Raw genomic sequence first — 19,330 nt, 5'->3', positions numbered from 1 at the left:
TAACACTCCAAAACCTAATTAACAGTTCAAATCCCCAGAAGACAGAGTAAATCTAGGTGTGAATGGAAGACCAAAGGACTTCCTATGTCTTTGATATAATTAAAAAAAGGATAAATCCAACTGAGATATTTTAAGGACAGATTTATTTTCTAATCACATCCACTCAGTGACACACATGCCTCCTATACCTAATAAACTGCCTCCTAATGGGAGCATGTTCATGGTCTTCTGCTGCTGTAGCCCATCCACCGCAAGATTCGACGTGTTGTGTGTTCAGAGATGCTTTTCTGCACACCACTGTTGTAACGAGTGGTTATTTGAGTTACCATCGCCTTCCTGTCATCTTGAACCAGTCTGGCCAATTCTCCTGTGATCCCTCTCACTAACAAGGCGTTTTTGCCTGCAGAACTACTGCTCTGGATTTTTTTGTTTGGTGTTTTTTTTTGCACCATTCTCTGTAATCTCTAGAGATTGTTGTGCGTGAAAATCCCAGGAGGTCGGCAGCTTCTGAGATACTCAAACAACTCTGTCCGGCAGCAGAATCTTTCCACGGTCAAAGTCACTAAGCTCACATTTCTTCCCCATTCTGGTGTTTGGTCTGAACAACAACTGAACCTCTTGACCACGTCTGCATGCTTCTATGGTGCCACATGATTGGCTGATTGGATATTTGCATTAACAACAAATGTACCTAATAAAGTGGCCACTGAGTGCATGTTGGATCTCTGAAGCTAATCCCTGCAGGCTCCTCCCATATTTAACTCTTCATCGACTGGGTGCGGTTCAATTAAAGGACTCTTACTTCAGACTAATCATTCTTAAACTTGATGAGTGTCTCCTGTATGTGCTTGGCTAAGGGTTCCCCGTGTCATATTGAGCAGGTTTAAAGCCTTTTGAATGAGTGGGATAAATCCTCCTACCTCCTGAGGATAACGAGTAGAGTCCATCCAGTTCATCCTTTGTCACATTCTCCCACATTCTAAAAAGATGTACGTGTCAGGGTTAGTGAGTTGTGGGCATGCTATGTTGGCACGTCTCTGAATTAGATTGGTCGTTAACGCAAATGACACATTTCACTGTTCTTTCGATGTGCATGTGACAAATAAAATTGATCTCATCTCTACCATTCTGTAGAGACTTCAGAAGCTGGAACCCAGGGACACAAACTGTGCTCTGCGGGAACTCAGAACATCAAACAGCATCTGTGAGTCCTAATGCAAGGTTTCGACCCAAAATGCTCGACAAGTCCTTTCCTCCCTCAGATGCTAATCGACCCACTGAGTTCTTCCAGCAGATACTGACGCACAGTTCTGTTCTGTGTTGACGTCAATAGGTGGTCCATCAAACTCAGCTTCATTGTTTCCCAAAAGGATGAGTGTGCTAAAATTACATCTGATGCATGAGATCACACATAACTGAGTAGCCCAAATCTGATGGTTCAGCACAGGCCAGTATCAACATTAACTCTGGTCCCTAGGTGAGATATTGGCTCACCTTGTAACTTTATTATCTCATTCAAGGGCATAGATAAGGTGAACTGTCATAACCTTTTCCCCAGGATAGGGAACTTCAAGTCTGGAGAAGGGAGGTTTAAGGTGAGAGGGGAAAGGTTTAAAAGTGACTTGAGGGCAACAGTGGTGGTGGGAAAATGGAACAAGCTTCCAGAGGAATCAATCGAGTCAGAACTTTTCTTTTTGGGGACCTTTTCCCGAACAACCTCTGGCCCACAGTGACAACACTTGAAAGTTGCCAACACAAGAGATTCTGTAGATGCTGGAAACCCAAAGCAACACCTAGAAAATGCTGGAGGAACTCAGCAGGCCAGGTAGCGTCTGTGGAGAGGAATAAAGAGTTGATGTTTTGGGCTGAGACCCTTCATCAGGACTGGAAAGGAAGGGGGAAGAAGCCATGATAAGGAGATGAGGACAGAGGGAGGGAGGAGTACAGGCTGGCACGTGACAGCTGAAATGAGGTGAGGGAGAAGGTGGGTGGGTGGGGGCACGGGGAATGGAATGAGAGGCAGGGAGGTGATAGGTGGAAGGAGTGAAGGGTTAAAGAAGAAGGAATCTGATAGGAGAGGAGAGTCCACCAGTTCTCTTCAAAGTAGATCTGGGGACATCCAGGGCCTATGAAAGGAGCAACAGTAATACAAGGCTTCTTTTGGAATCAAACAGTACATGCAGAAAGGAGAAGGTCACTAAACAAGGTACTTTATCTTCACTTAACCAGCTGACTTGAGAAATAGCACTGTCTTTTTTTTTAAAAAAGAAATCTTTTTCTTCTGCCGGAGGGCAAATTAATATTTCAGTCACTCGGGTATTTCTGGAAAAGCAGGAACTAGGCAGTTCTGTCAGCATATTTTTTTTTACTTCTTGCACACACCGAATTTAAATACCTTGCTTATAAATTTGATTGGTGCGTGGGGGGGTTTGGGGGGGTCACGCTGTTTGAACTGATCTGATTGGCTGTCAAGTTTGATCTGACAGAGACGGCAGATGTTCCTGTTGGGCATGCTCTGTGAGAGGCTGCAATGTTTCCATAGAAACCAAGGCATCCTGAAAGGAGATGAAGGTTGTCTACCACTCTGAACCTGCCACAGCTTCTCAGCATTAACATGGTATTTAATCAACAGTTAAGAGGCAGGACCACAAATTAGTTATGACAAGCACAGCTTAAAAACAAAGACTTTTTTCCTCGTTCTGTTTTACCCTCCTTTCCGACTCCCGAGAATCCTGATGGGCGGTTGTCATTTTCTGATAATTATCACTTCACTTGTTCCATCGCAGAGTGGAAGTCAGAACCAATCTCATCAGGGGGAACGTCGCTGACCAACGAGGGTTTATTGTTGTGCGCTTTCTCCTCTCGTTGCAGGGAATGGACAGCCAACGCCGGCAAACCAGTTCAGCCTGATCGAGCTCAAGCAGGAGGCCGGTGACACTGTCAAGACGCAAACCCAGGACCCGCTGCAGGATCAGAGTCTCAATCTCAGCCTGAAGGACCACGGGTACGGAGCTGGTTGGAACGCTTAGAGCTAGAAACTAACAAGAGGGGATGCTGGAGGTGGGCAGCATGGTGCCCTAGCGGGTGGGGCTGCCACCTGACGGCTCCGGTGACTCCAGTTCAACCCTGACCCCACTGCTAACTGGGTGGAATTGGCGCGTCCTCCCTGTGACCCATGACCCACCGCATCCCAAAGTGTTTTTTTTCCTGGTAGGTTAATGTAGCTAGGTCATCCACTGGGGTAGCAAGTGACCAAATAAACGGAAGTTGATTGGCAAGTGAGAAATATTAGCCTGTGGGGGGATGGGGCTGCAAGGGGTCAGCATGGACTCGATGGGCAGAATGGCCTCCAGTGTCCCCATAAGTAATCGGCATTGGTATTAGTTTATTATCGTCACGTGCAGCAAGACAGTGAAAAGTTTATAAAACTGTCCATACAGATCATTTCAAAAACATCAGTGGATTGAGGTAGGACAAAGGAAAAACAACGACAGAATACGGGATAAAACGTTACTGTTACAGAGAAAGCGTAAAGCAGGCAGGCAATAAGTTCAAAGTAAATTTATTATCAAAGTACATATATGTCACCATATACAACCCTGAGATTCTTTTTCTTGCGTGCATACTCAAATCCAGTAACCATTCTAGAATTGGTGAAAGACTGCACCCAACAGGGTGGACAACCAGTGTGCAAAATACACAAACTGTGCAAATACAAATGAAAGAAATAATAATAATAAATAAGCAATAAATATCAAGAACATGAGATGACAAGTCCTTGAAAGTGAGTCCATAGGTTGTGGGAACACTTCAGTGGGGCAATTGAAGTTGAGTGAAGTTATCCCCTTTGGTTCAAGATGGCTGAGGGGGAGTAACTGTTCCTGAACCTGTTGGTGGTGTTCCTTTGTGATGATTGCTACTTGCCTCGACAACACTCCCTGTAGATGTGGTCAATGGTGGGGAGGGCTTTACCCGTGATGAACTGGACCATAGCCTCTATTTTTTGTAGAATTTTATGTTCAAGGGCATTGGTGTTTCCATACCAGGTTGTGGTGCAACCAGTCAATATACTCTCCACCACACATCTAGAGAAGTTTGTCAAAGTTTTAGATGTCATGCCAATTCTTTGCAAACTCCTAAAGAAGTAGAGGCACTGCTGTGCTTTCTTTTTAATTGCACTTACATGCTGGGCGCAGGGTAGATCCTCTGAAAAGCTGCCGACCCTCTCCACCTCTGAATCCCCCGATGAGGACTGGCTCATGGACCTCTGGTTTCCTCCCCCTGAAGTCAATAATCAGCTCCTTGGTCTCGTTGACATTGAGTGAGATGTTGTTGTTGTGGCACCTCTTGGCCAGAAGGTACAAAGCTGGACTGTGAGATCAAGAACAATCTAGAATATCCAGCAGGTCCATTTGGGAGTCCTGTAATGGTGGGATAAAAGCTGACCTGGAGTCTGGTGCTGCATGTTTTCAAAGTTTTCTCTTCAGGAAAGTCGAGATTTTCAGAGATTCCTCGGTGAAGATATTCCCTCTCGTCTCCGTCATTAAGGGCTTATCACTAGGGCAGGGGAAACAATGCCACCATTTAATGTCCATCCTTATTTGCCCCTGAACTAAGGAGGTGGTTTAGAGTCACCCTCATTTGTGGATCTGGGTCACATATAGATCTAGACTGTTTAAGAATAATAGAATTCCCTAATTAAAAAAAAACAGAAATAGTTCATCTCAGCATCTGTGGAAAGAGAAGCAGAGATTATATTTCAAGTTGCAGTGCCTTTGTTAATTCTGTTTCTCTCCCCCACAGAAGCTGCCTGACCTACTGAGTCTTTCTACCATTTTCTGTTTTTTTTACTTTAGATTCCTAACATTTAAATTTTCTTTGACTGAGTTCCTTCCCTGAAGGGCATTCATGAACCAGATGGGCTTTTACAACATTTGAGTAGTTTCATGGTCACAGTTACTGAGATTAGCTTTTTTTTATTCCAGAATTAATTAATTACTTAAACTTAAATTCCCCAGCTGTTGTGGTGGGACTTGAACTCTTGTCTCCAGATCAATAACCCAGCTCTCTGGATACCAGTCCAGCGACAATTACAATTCACATGTATCAAATTAGTTCTTGGGGCCAGAGAGTTTATAAGTAGTGTTTATGGTCATCAGAAACTCACGTGTAACTAAGCATAACACTTTGAAGGTACTTTACAGGAAGATAGTGAGTAGATTATGGATAGTATGTGTGTAGATGCTATAAACAGCTGATCTCAGGGGACAATGAACACTTTGTTCGAGCGGCTAGTACTGGGCAAATCAGCAGCACATAATCACTTGGTTGTGCCCTTGCACGACCCAGCTCCGTCCTTTAATGGACACACAAATGAAATAGCAAATAGGAAGTTCTATCATCATTTCTACTGCCTTGGCCGTGTTGAATCTGCAGATGTTATGATCTAGAGGTGCTTCAGAAGTCAAGAATGAGGCATAAAACTTGGTGATTATGGCCACTTTATTGGGTGTTCCTACTAAAAAAGTAACAGTAAATAATTATCTGTAAGGAATGGAGAGAACAAGGAACTGATTTGCAGTTGTCTGATACTGAAAACTAGCTCAGACTGGACCAGGGGTTCTCAACCTTTTTAATGCCGTGGACCCCCACCATTAACCAAGGGGTCCGTGAACCCCAGGATGGGAACCCCTGGACTAGAAAGATGAAGAACACTTCATCCTGATGAAGGGCCTCGGCCCGAAATGTCAACTGTTCATTCATGTCCATAGATGCTGCCTGACTTGCTGAGTTCCGACAGCACCTGCAGACTTTCTAGTGTTACTGATAAAAGTTAACAGGTTCTGGCTGATTGCCTCGCTCCTCTGTTACACAGAGGCTGTATTGGGTTCATACACTGTTCAGGCAGAACCGGGAGATTATGATCCCAAGGAGCACGGACCTGACTACATCAGTGACACTCACTTTGCGCCAAACCAGACAAAAGAACTGAAGCAGACTTCAGAGAAACTTATGGGAAAACACTGAAGCAGCTATATTACAATTACTGAACAAATAGGTGATTATGTAAAAACATAAGCTTGCACGGAGAAAGTTAAACTACACGAACAATGACTAATGCAACAGCCAAAAAAACTAACATAAGAAATATGAGCAGGAGTGGAGGAGTGGGCAGCAAGGCAGCGTAGCAGTTAAAGTGTAAAGTGTCACTACACCAGCTGTAAGACTGCGGATCAGTTCTTGCCGCTGTCTGTAAAGGGGTTGTACATTCCGTGACCGTGTGGGTTTCTTCCGGGTGAACGAGTTTCCTCTCACATTCCGGAGTCAGAGTTTAAAAGTTGTGAGTCTACAATGTTGTTGCTGGAAGAATGGCGATCCTTGTGGGCTGCCCCCAGCGCACCCTCAGACTGGGTTGGTCACTGACATGTATTTCTCTGTATGTTTCAATGTTTCGATGTACGTGTGGCAGATAAAGCTAATCTTTATACAAAGACAGCTACGTAAATCATTTATATTGTCCTAAAAGTTTGTCTACTTCCATAAGACCATAAGATATAGGAGCAGGATTAGGCTATTCAACCAATCGAGTCTGCTCCACCGTTCCATCACAGCTGATTTATTATCCCTCTCAACCCCATTCGCCTGCTTTCTCCCCATAACTTTTGATGCCCTTACTAATCAAGAACCTATCAACCACAGCTTTAATATACCCAATGACTTGGCCTCCACAGCCATCTGTGACATTGAATTCCACAGATTCACCACCCTCTGGCTAAAGAAATTCCTTCTCATTTCTAAAGGGACATCCTTGTACTCTGAGGCTGTATCCTCTGCTCCTAGATTCCCCACTATAAAAAAAATCCTTTTCATGTCCACGGTATCCAGGCCTTTTCCTGTTGTCCGTTCATTCGTTCATTATGTGCCATGTCGTATGACATGGGCAATGATGGTCTTTCCATGACCATGATTGTTCCTGGAAAATTTTTCTACAGAAGTGTTGCTTTCTTCTGGGCAGTGTCTTTAGAAGATGGGTGACCCCAGCCTTTATCATTACTCTTCAGAGATTGTCTGCCTGGTGTCAGTGGTTACATAACCAGGCATTACGATATACACCAGCTGCTCACACAACCATCCACCATCTGCTCCCGTGGCGTCACGTGACCATGATCAGGGGGCTAAGCAGGTGCTACACCTTGCCCAAGGGTGACCTACAGGCTAACGGAGGGAAGGAGTGCCTTACACCTCCTTTGGTGTTGTCCTTTAGGAAAGGATATTAGCAAGTTCTACCTGGTCAGACCCGTATGCGACTCCAAACCTACAGCAACGTGGTGAACCCTAAATGTTCCACTGAAATGGACAAGTCTTGGAACATACTTGACTGGCGCTCAGTAAAATTGTAATACAGGGAGGATTCTTAAAGGGACGGTTGCTTTGTTGGCTTTTTATTAGTCCACATTGAAAATTTGGTTACATTTTGTGCCGCAACTGTGTCAAACAGTCACACCTCTACACTGTGAATTTTGGATGGATACTTGTTTTCCTGACAAGCTCCAAGCACAACAATATCTACAGGACACCAGGAGATAACTCTCAACACCGAGGCGTGTGGACATCTGGTGCATGTGTGATACGTACAGTGATGACATTGTTACACTCCAATAACCATCTGACTTCCACATTCAAACTAGAGGTCATGGGTTAAGGGTGAAAGGTGAACTGTTTGAGGGGAACATGAGGAGGAACTTCTCCACTCAGAGGGTGGTGTGAGTGTGGAATGAGCTCCCGGAGGAAGTGGTGGGTGCGGGGTTGATTTAACATTTAAGAGAAATTTGGATAGACACATGGATGGGAGGGAAATGGAGGGCTATGGTCCGGGTACAGGTCGATGAGATGAGGCAGGTTAATAGTTTGGCATGGACTAGATGGACCGAAGGGCCTGTTGCTGTGCTGTAGTGTCAAATGACAGTCCCAATTAAACACAGCAGCAGCCTCCTAGATTCATACAGTAAGATTTCTTCATCATGGACATAAGATACCACAGATAATTCAGTCTGGAGCAGAAAGACAAACTGTTGGAGGACTTCGGCAGGTCAGGCAGCATCTGTGGAGGGAAAACAATGGTCAATCTTTCAAGTCCTTGCATCAGGACCTATGCAGATACCTCTGTATGAGGAACACATGTTCCAGTCGTATGAGAGGGTAGCCTACTGGTTTACCCTACTGGTTTAGTATCTGAGGCACAGAACTGGTGACAAGTTCAAATCCCACCTCAGCAACTGAGAAATTTACGGTTGAGTAATGAAATAAGCCTGGATTTTAAAACTACTTTTAGATGCAAATTGTCTAAAAAGCCCAACACTATTAGTAATTGGTTTATTTTTAGGCCAGGTTATTAGGTATATTTATAGTGGAGGTTGATAGATTCTTGATTACTAAGGGCATCAAAGGTTATGGGGAGAAGACAGGAAATGAGGTTGAGTGGGATAATAAATCAGCCATGATGGAATGGCAGATCAAATTCAATGGGCTGAATGGCCTAATTCTGCTCCAGATTTCGAGGCCCTAGCTCCAGATTTCTCTCCCAAATCCACTTGCCTTCTTTAGGACACTGCTTAAAGCCTTTCTCCTTAACCAATCCTTTTGTTACCTGCCCCCCAATCTCCTTGTGTGGCTCACTGCCTAGTAACATCTTCCATGAGGCACCTTGGGGCCTTTACTGGGGCCTTTAACCATTACTGGTTAAGTATGCGTTATTTTTATTTAGAGATACATAACAGTAACAGGCCCAAATGGCCCAACGAGCCCACACTCCTCAATTGCACCCATGTGACCAATTACACCATGTGACCAATTGCACCATGTGACCAATTAACCTACCAACCGGTATGCCTTCGGACTGTGGGAGGAAACTGGAGCACCTGGAGGAAACCCATGCAGTCACGGGGAGAACGTACAAACTGCTCATAGCCAGCAGCAGAAAATGAAGCTGGATTGCTGGTGCTGTAAAGCATTAAGCTAACCACTATGCTTGTTGTTATCAGCTAAGAGTATTTATTAATAAAGTAGTCCAGTGGCAGTGGGATGAGATGGGGTGGGAAGAAATGGAACCCAAGAATTCGATCTTCCCTTTGCCTCCAGAGAGCTGCCTGACCCACTGAGTTCCTCCATCTGTCGCATTTTTGTGTTGGATGGACAGTTTTGTTAAATGTGCAGTTTAGGGGGCAAAGAGTTTACCAGCATCTTGGATGTAAAACAGCAGCCTGTCACCGATTCCTGGACAGATCCCAGACTGAGTGCAATGTCTTTTCCTTCCAGGACTGAATCCAATGGTCACATGGAGACTACGAACACTTCTCTCTTATCCTCGTTTCTCAATAAGGTGAGTGCCCACTCAAGCCTTTCAGCCAAGCACAGGACCCCAAGGAAAAGCAGGTTACGTTACCTGCCCATAGACACTGACTAATGACCCAGTGATACAAGTTCGAATCTACACTCCACCAACCAGGGAACTTAAATTCACTAAAATTACTCTGGAATTAAACAGACAATAGTACTTGAAACTAATTGTGGTAAAACCCATGTAACTCACGTCAATCTGGTCTTTGTTTGACTCCAGTCTCACTGGCCCAGAAGAAAGTAGTGAGGTGGTGTTTATGGGTTCAATGTCCATTCCAAAATCAGATGGCAGAGGAGATGAAGCTGTTCGTGAATCACTGAGTGTGCGTCTTCAGGCTCTTGTACCCTCTTGATGAGAAGAGGACATGCCCTGGGTGATGGGAGTCCTTAATAATGGACACCACCTTTTTGAGGCATTGCTCCTTGAAGGTGTCCTATATACTATGGAGGCTTGTGCCCACAATGAAGCTGACTAATTTTACAACTGTCTGCGGCTTATTTCAATCCTGTGCAGTAGCCCCCTCCCCACTCCCCCATACCCCTATACCAGACGGTGATGCAGATAGGTAGTAAATGTCAGTTTCCCTCTCGTAAAATAAGGGAGCAGATAAGAGTGGTTCTGTTTCTTTTCAGTAATGTTGATCCCACAATCTGAATCTAATGTCAAAAATGTTTGTGTATTAAAGTGATTTACCATAAAGTTCTACACACCATTAATATACAGAGAGGAATATGCTGCTGGATTGTATCTGAGATGGGGTTCCAGATTCAGACCGTAGAAGAAACGAGCCTCTACTGCATCTTGGCATTGTGGTGGTATTTTCTTCAACAATCTCAGCTGAAAGTCTTTGTAGTGTTTTGCACTCTGCCACTCTGCTCCCGAGTCCTTAGGGCGAAGGAGTAACTGGGAAGAAAGCCCGGTAATGGAGGATCTGTCCCTCACACCAACCAGTCACCATTTGGTTGGCACACTCTGGAGATACAGGTCTTGGATGACGGGGGGAGGGTCAGAGTCCGTCTGCAATTGTCTGCATTACACACCCCATGCCTTAGGCTGAGGCCTGACTATTTATCGTGCTTCCACCGCTAGGTATCCCAGAGCAACAGCGGACTGGGCGGTTTGATGAACCTCAAGGCAGAGCCGGATTGTGGGCATTCCGATGAAGATCAGGCTTCCTTCATGAGCAAAGCGATGGTTCAGCAGAGGTCGGAGAAACGGACGGAACTCTGGGAAAAATACCTGCGCAGGTAGAAGCGAGAGCCATTCTGGCGATTAGTCTTTCCAGCTTCCCTCCGTGTAGGGCCAGACCACACAGACTGGCTTCCATCCTGGCCTCATGGTTATAGGAGACTGCTCTGCGCTTTGGCATTGTTCTGGGACGTTATAGCTGACCGCAATGCCTGTGGAGGAGGCAGGGAAAAGTCATGCACGACGTCCCAGCCCTGTGTCTCCTGCCTCTGTTCTATTCTCCTTATTCGCTGATTTCCTTAAAATCCAGAATCTCAATGACCAAGCCACAGTTACCCACAGAGGTAGAGAATTCCACGTGTTCTGAGTGAAGGGATTTCTCCTCATCTCTGTCCTGAATGGTCAACCTCTTATTCTGAGGCTGTGATCCCTGGTTCTGAACTCCTCGGCCAAAGGGAATATCCTCCCCACATCCAACCTGTTAAGCCCTGCGAGTATTTTGCAGATCTCAGTGCCATCACCTCTCATTCTTCCAAACGTCAGAGAAATGAGGCTGAGTCTACTCGAATTCTCCTCATCCTCTTCCAGGTAACCCACCAATTCCCAGGACAGCGCTGGTGAATCTTTGTTACACTCCCTCTGTTAGCCTGTACCTTGCTCTATACTCCACACATTGCCTCATTATGGCCTTATACAATTCTAGTTTTGTTACAGATAAGCAGGATGTGTGGAGCATGGAATCTCCCTGAGTTGTTCAGCTAAGCTGTAATGATAACACAATCCCCTTCTCTCATTGACTGCTGTCTCTCCTTTCTAGGTTTACGACGGAGGATTACTGTGAGAGCCAGTGTGATTTCCTGCACAAGGTCCATTTCCATTGTGTGGTGGAGGACTGCGGTGCCCTATTCAGCACCCTGGATGGGGCCATCAAACATGCCAAGTGAGTGTTACCAGGCAACAGCAAGCGCAGTGCGATCAAGCCACTTGGGTGTTATTCATCGCCAACGTTCCCTCCAATTTTTGCATGGACCAACTATTACTCTGAGGAGGAAGTTTTTTGCACGGCCTGAAAACTGTGCAGAACTTTAATTATTTTATGTATAGAGTCATAGAAAATGACAGCACAGAAACAGGCCCTTTGGCCTATTTAGTCCATGCCAACCCATTTAATCTGCCTACTCCCATTAACCTACACCAGGACCATACCCCTACAGACCCCTACCATCCACGTACCTATTCAAACTTCACTTAAACGTTGAAATTGAGCACTATTTCCACTGGCAGCTTGTTCCACACTCTCACAACCCTCTGAGTGAAGAAGATCACCTTCATGTTCCTTTTGAGCTTTTCACCTTTCACCCTTAACCTGTGACCTCTGATTGTAGTCCCACCCCACCTCAGTGGAAAAAGCCTGCTTGCATTTACCCTATAGATGCCCCTCATAATTATGTATACCTGTACCAATCTTCTACAATCTAGGGAATAAAGTTCTAGTTTATGCAATCTTTCCTTATAACTCAGGTCCTCCAGTGCCGCAACATCCTTGTAAATTTTCTCTGTGTTCTTTCAATCTTATTTACATCTTCCCTGTAGGTAGGTGACCAAAACTGTACACAATACTCCAAATTTTTGGAATGAAAATTGAAAAATCACTTACTTTTGATTTTATTTATTAATTAAAGGGTATAATGAAATATGGTACAACAAGGAAAATTGTTCACATTTCATAAATGTTTAAACTGAGGCAACATCAGTGTTGTATGTAAGTTGGTTTATTAACAAGGAGCTACGAACTTCCATTCTGTGTTTATTGTTACAATTTGTAACAGTGTTGTAACTTGAAACACTGACAATATAAATACTTTGAAGCTCTAAAATTTTTCAAAGTAAAAGTTGCAGTACTTCTATCATTTAGAAAATTTATGGATTACTCTACATTCATTAACGTACAATTAATTACAATTATATTTCTCACCCAAATGATGGTTTCTATATGGAATGAGCTGCCAGAGGAAGTGGTTCAGGCAGGTCGTCATCAATATCATCATCATCATGTGCTGTGTCATATAAGATCATCATTATGTGCCGTGTCGTATGACATCATCATTATGTGCGCATCGTATGACATCATCAATATGTGCTGTGTCGTATGATGTAGGCAGTCATGGTCCCAATTTTTCTACATTCCCATCTTCTGGGCAGTGCCTTTATCCAGCCATTATCAATATTCTTCAGAGACTGTCAGGCAGGTACATTAACATTTAAAAGCCACTTGGACAGGAACATGGACAAGAAAGGTTCAGAGCAGGGGTTCCCAACCTTTGTTTAAATGTCGTGGACCAAACCGTGAAGCAAGGGGTCTGTGGAACCCTGGATTGGAGAGAGATGTGCCAAGCGTGGACTAAAAGCAGAGGTGAACACACTCAATGTTTCAGGAACAACTTCTTCCCTTCGGCCATCAGATTTCTGAATGGACCAAGAACCCATGAACACTTCCTCTCTATTTTTTGCTCTAATTATTTAATATTTCTCTATATATGTCATTATAATTTGTCATATATATTTATGTATAACTGTACTGCTGCCGCAAAACAACAATTCTGCAACGTACTGTATGTATGTCAGTGATAATAAACCTGTTTCTGATTGAAAGCTGGACCACATTTTGCACTGAATTTAGCACCAGGATCCAAAAGCGGGCACTAGGCCCTGGATTAAAGCATTCAGGGGGCCATGTGATCAGTTCTGAAGGCCAATAACTAACAGGGAACTCAAACGCCCAAACCTCGCCTCAACAACCAAAGCACCTGAGATAAAGAAGCTTAACAAGTCTTCCAATGTCCCCTTTGCAATCAGATTTTAAAAACTGAAGCCTCTGGCATTTATGAAGTAAATCCGTGACAAATTGGTCACACATACTCCACAGTGGAAGAGTGGCAGAGGGTGGAAAGGACGCAGGAGCCAGTCTGCTGTATACAGGAGCGTGGTAGCATTTTACTGGGGTGGCTACTCCAAAGGCATAAATACGTACACTGAAGGGATGATGAGTTCCAATCTCTCTGTGATAGTTAATGGATTAAAGTTCACCTGGCTAAAAGAACTCTGGAATTTAAAAAACGAAATTGAAGGTTATTTTAAAATAGACAGGGTCGTTAACAGAGCCTGTGGTGGTGCATTGGCCTTTATAAATCAAAGTACTGAGTACAGGAGTTGGGATGGTATGTTGAAGTTGTACAGTACTGTGCAAAGGTTTTAGGCACGTATATATAGCTAAGGGTGCCTAAGACTTCTGCACAGTATTGCAGTTGTCAATATGGAGCAGAAAGAGAGTTTGTAAATCTAGTGGGAGCAAAGGATGTTGGGAATGGTGAGGGTGGAGTGCCGCAGGAGGGGTGTGGGACAGGTGACAGAGCAGGACTGCCAGGGGCAGTGGGGTGGTGTGGGTGCTGACACACCCAGCCCTGAGACACAAGGCAAGGTCATTTGATTCCAAACAATTGGTTTATTGATCATTACAGAATGTCTCTCTGGTGCTTCCCGCTCCCTCCCCTCTCCCCTCTCTCCTCTCTCTTCCCCTTTTCCCAACCGTGATCCCCTCACAATAGAGACCCATATCAGAATCAGGTTTATCATCACTCACATATGTCAAGATTTTTTTGTGGCAGCAGTACAGTGCAATACATAAAATTACTACAGTACTGTGCAAAAGTCTTATGCACCCTAGCTATATATACCGTATGTAGCTAAGACTTTTGCACAATACTGTATAAGACTTTGGTGAACAATGCTGTTTCGTTTGTCTGTTCTCTTGGATATTCACTGTTGGTTGAATGACAGCTAAACTTGAACTTCAACTTAAACTTCAGGCCTAATTGGAAGTATTGTGTGGGGTTCTGGTCACCCACCTACAGAAAAGATATCAATAAGATTGAAAGAGTGCAGAGAAAATTTACAAAGATGTTGCCAGGACTTGAGGACCTGAGTTATAGGGAAAGTTTGAATAGGTTCGGACTTTATTCCCTGGAGCGTAGGAGAATAAGGGGAGATTTGATTGAGGTGTACAAAGTTATGAAGGTATAGATAGGGTAAATACAAGCAGGCTTTTTCCACTGAGTTTGGGTGAAAGGTGATATGTTTAAGGGGAACATAAGGAGGAACTTTTTCTACTCAAAGTGTGGTGAGAGTGTGGAACGAGTGTGTAAACCATTCAAATCAGTGACAGTTCCAGATGGTCAATAAATTCTGGCCATGCTAGTGATACCCACAATTGGCGCACAAATGTACCAAACATTTATTTCTCTCTAATTAGAGTTTTCATTAACTGATGAAATTACTGTGTAGCAGAGTCCTTATCTGTTTAGATACCGTAGGTTGAAATGAACTCCGCTTTAAGCCCTGGCCCCTTTAAAATTGATGCTGTTTATATTTATGAAGTGGCAAATAACCTTGCTCTGACCCAGGCATGATTCTAATTTAGATCAGGTTATTATTTAAATAATTTATGCAGATTAAAAAAAATGCGGAGGTTATTCAAGGTCCAACTACTTTGATGACATCACTTCAAGGGCTGGCAATTCGGAGAAAGCTTGTGTGGCTTGTAGTCAGGGAAAGGAGCATGGACCACAGACTCTGGCGCCAGTGGTGGCTGATTTAAAGGTCTTCCCCTCCAGAAAAAAAACTACTATAGATTAATAATGCAGGCTTGAGTCAAAGAAAATCACAATGCAACCAATTCTTTCTTAAGGGATAAATAATTAAAATGAGCCAGGATCTTCTGCTTTTGATGGGTTGAGGCCTACTGTGTTTAGTGCTCTGTGAAATGTGTCCATAGTGGTTCTCTGGATAGCATCTAGGCTTCTAAGTCAGTAGGTTGTAGGTTCAAGTCCCACCTTGGCCTTTTGGAATGGTATTGAAGGAGTACTTTTTCTTTGAGGTTCATGTCTTTTCATTCAAGTGGATACTAAAGTGGAGGGTGAAAATGTACAAGGGCCATAGTCCAGCTGAAGCCACACAGTCCTTTTCACAGTCAACTGGGTTGGGGAATCAAGCACTAGAGGGCATAGGTGTAAGGTGAGCAAGGAGAGATTTGTTTAACAGGAATCTGAGGAGACAGCTCTTTCACCCAGGGGGTGGTCCCTGAATGGTTCAGGCAGGTACACTAACATGGAAAAGTTCAAAGTATGAATACTATATACAACTTTGAGATTCGTCTCTTTAGATACAGTCACAAAACAAAGAAACCCAATAGAACCTATTAAAAAAGATCGTCAAACACCCAATGTGCAAAAAAGAACAAATCGTGCAAGCAATAAAAAGTAAGCAAATAACATTTTGAACTAAAGTTCACGAAAGTGAGATCACAGTCACGAAGCCGGTCACAGCCTTAAGGGGAGTGCAAGGTTTGCATTCTTATTGTGCCTTTCACAACTCCAGAACGGAGCCCAGCCTCAGTTCAGCGCAGAGACAGGTAAACCTCGCCAAGCAGTGAGCTGAACACCGGGCCATAGCTCTCCTCCGGCCCCCAGCCCTGACTTTCTCACTCTGGGCCAGCGCTTAAACTGGACAAAACTTGACTCGTTCCTTGCTCTCAGAGCCGGACTCTGCCACTTCGATATGCTCGCGGGCCTGGGCCTTGACACCCGCAGCTGACCTTTCCGATCTGACCTGGTGTTTAAATCAGTAAACCATCCATCAGAAGAGATTGGAGGGATTTGGGCCTAAAGTGGGCAAATGGGACTGATTTAGATAAATAGTTTGAGCCAAGGGGCCTGTTTCCAAACATCATCAAAAATAAAACTACAGGTGCTGCAAATCTGAAATCGTAAACAGAATATGCAGGTCAGGCAATATTTACGGAATGAGAAAAGATGTTGGCTTGAAGAAGAGTACAAGAATTATAAAGGGAGTCCCGGCAAGCCTTGTTCCCTCAATATGGATTCCTGAAGGAGAATATCCAGCCCATTGCAGAATTTTGCTGTGCACTAATCAGCTGCTGCATTTTCAAATGAAACAGCAGTTGTCCCTCATTGGCTGGAAAGCCATTGGGACGTTCTGGGGTTGTGAAAGGCACAATAAGATTGTGAACCTTGCAGTTCCCTTAAAACTATGGGGGTGCAAGGCTGATGGAGAGACATGGTGTGCTCTGCGTCCTACTGAGGGGGCACAGGATCATTAAACCAACCCCACAAAGCTCTGTCACTTGCGTCACTAAGCAGTGATTTGGAAGCAGTTTCTTCTTTGTGTAAAGCCAAAGTTATGAAATAAGCTTAGTCCACATTTTTCAAGCCATTACTCTTGACATGGAACATTACAGCACAGTACAGGCTGTTCAACCCACAATGTTCACTTGACCTTTTAACCTACTCTCAAATCAATCTAACCCTTCCCTCCCTCGTAGCTCTTCATTTTTCTTTCATGGCTAGAATTTTGTTGTGCATCTGTCGGGGCCTAGCGGAGTTAGTGCTACCTGAGGGTGCGCTGTCTCTTTAAATCCGCGGCTGACTGACAAGCTATTTCCCTTTTCCGTAGCTTCCATTTCCGAGCTGACGGCGGGGTGGTGAAGGTGAAGTCGGAACCTTGTTTCTCCAGCCCAATTGCAGTGGAGAACAGAACCTCTGGCACCTCGGCATTCCCTCCCATCGCCATGGTAACGGCTGCAGCTGTGCAGGTCTCCCCAGCGAGCCCCACGGTCGTCTCCACCGCCCCGACGCTCTTCACCTGGAAACAGCTGGCGGCTTCCATCCCTCAGCTCCCCGTCTCCACGTTGGCGACGTCTTCCCTGGCAACCACATCCCTGGAGAACGCAAAGCCTCAGGTCAAACCAGGATTCCTGCAGTTTCAGGAAAAGTGAGTATCGAAGGTTTGCATAACCACGGATGTTTGACAAACTTTCAGCAGGATTAACTCAACCACAACTGTCTTCAAGCAATTTAATCAAGGTTGACTTCTGATCTGCGCAAAGTTAGTGTGCGGTATGGGTCCCCTTACCGAAGGACAGGTATAGTTATACTCAGTGGTCACACGATTAGGCACACCAACATCTTCTGCTCTGAGTGCACAACACTTCACGTTTCGACATGTTGTGCGTTCAGAGATGCTCTTCTGCACACCATTGTTGTAACGTGTGGTTATTTGAATTACTGTCTCCTTCCTGTCAGCTTGAACCAGTCTGGCCATTCTCTGACCTCTCTCATTAACAAGGCATTTTCACCCACAGAACTGCTGCTTAACTGAATTTTTTTTTTTTTTTTTTTTGCCTTTTGGCCCATTCTCTGTAAACTGTAGACACTGTTCTGCATGAAAATCCAAGGAAATCAGCAGCTTCTGAGATACTCAAACCACCCCATTTGGTACCACAATCATTCCACAGTCAAAGTCACTTAGATCACATTTTGTCCCCATTCTGATGTTTGGTCTGAACAACAGCTGAACCTCTTGACCATGTCCACATGCTTTTGTGCATTGTGCTGCTGCCACATGATTGGCTGATTAGATATTTGCATTAACGAGCAGGTGTACAGGTCTAGCTAATAAGGTGACTACTGAGTGTATACACCATGGAGAGTATACAGTGAAGATTGCCTGAGATGGCCATGTGAGGAGATCGAGTAGTCTAGACCTCCATTCTGTAGAGTTTAGATGAATGAGAGATAATGACATTGAAACATGCACATCCTTAAAGAGGATGCCGGATAAGAAAGGGAGAAGCGGTTTCCCCTGGCTGAAGAATCAGGGCCTAACTCTCACAATTAGAGATAAGAAATGAGATCAGGAGAAATTTCTTCGCTGAACAGATGTTGAATCTTAGGAATTTTCTGTTCTGGAAGGCTATGGAGGAATTGTCATTGATTGCATTCAAGAGAACGTTCAACAGATTTCTGGATGCTCATGGTATCATGGGATATGGGAGTAGAGCTGGAAAATGGTGTTGAGAGAAGATCCCTCAAGGTCTAATTGAATGGTGGTGCAGATTCGAAGATTTGTTTTGGTCATTAATGTAGATGACACAGTTCACTGTATGTTTCAATGTATATTTGATAAATCCATGTAAGTTAATCTCAGTCTGAACAGTGAACACGAGATTCTGCAGCTGTTGCAAATCCAGACTAACACACACAAAACGGTGGGGGAGTTCCGCAAGGCAGGCAGCATCTGTGGAGAGTAATAAAGAGCCAACAGTTTGGGCCAAGACCCTTCACCAGAACATGAAAGGATGTGCATGATAAAGAGTCTCAGCCTGAAACATCAGTTCTTTATTCCTCTCCATAGCTGCTGTCTGACCTGCAGAGTTCCTCCTGTATTTTGTGTCTGTGTATGTTACTCTGGGCATGTGTGGGCACGTGGCCAAGTGGTTAAGGCATTGGACTAGCGACCTGAAGATCGTGAGTTCGAGCCCCAGCCAAGGCAACGTGTGTTGTGTCCTTGAGCAAAGCACTTAATCACACATTGATCTGCAATGACACTGGTGCCAAGCTGTATGGGTCCTAATGCCCTTCCCTTGGTGTCGTGGAGAGGGGAGACTTGCAGCATGGGCAACTGCCGGTCTTCCACACAACCTTGCCCAGGCCTGCGCCCTGGAGAGTGAAGACTTTCCAGGCGCAGATCCATGGTCTCGCAAGACTAATGGATGCCTTTATTTATTACGTTACTCCGAATCTGAGTGACCTACTCCTGCCCCTTTTTTTTATGTTCTAAGTTTGCAACCTTGAGCTCTTCAGGGAAGGACAGTCGGTGTCTGCATTGTCC

General features: G+C 44.5%; 1 protein-coding gene across 1 annotated transcript in view; it reads left to right on the top strand.

Moving 5' to 3' along the window:
- The window catches only part of casz1 (castor zinc finger 1), a gene marked incomplete at its 5' end in the record, with an annotated part of 136,799 nt that overhangs the window by 74,105 nt on the left and 43,364 nt on the right, over positions 1-19,330 (top strand). Inside the window, 5 exons of the mRNA XM_063032856.1 lie at positions 2,872-3,004; positions 9,316-9,379; positions 10,487-10,644; positions 11,403-11,525; positions 17,114-17,431. Of these exons, the coding sequence (XP_062888926.1) occupies positions 2,872-3,004; positions 9,316-9,379; positions 10,487-10,644; positions 11,403-11,525; positions 17,114-17,431 (796 nt within the window). The remainder of the gene's footprint in view (positions 1-2,871; positions 3,005-9,315; positions 9,380-10,486; positions 10,645-11,402; positions 11,526-17,113; positions 17,432-19,330) is intronic.

The sequence above is a fragment of the Mobula hypostoma genome, chromosome 25 (genome assembly GCF_963921235.1).
Source record: "Mobula hypostoma chromosome 25, sMobHyp1.1, whole genome shotgun sequence".
NCBI classification, from domain to species: Eukaryota; Metazoa; Chordata; class Chondrichthyes; order Myliobatiformes; family Myliobatidae; genus Mobula; species Mobula hypostoma.
The sequence above is the reverse complement of the archived record's forward strand: the minus strand, read 5'-3'. Positions and strand labels throughout refer to the sequence as shown.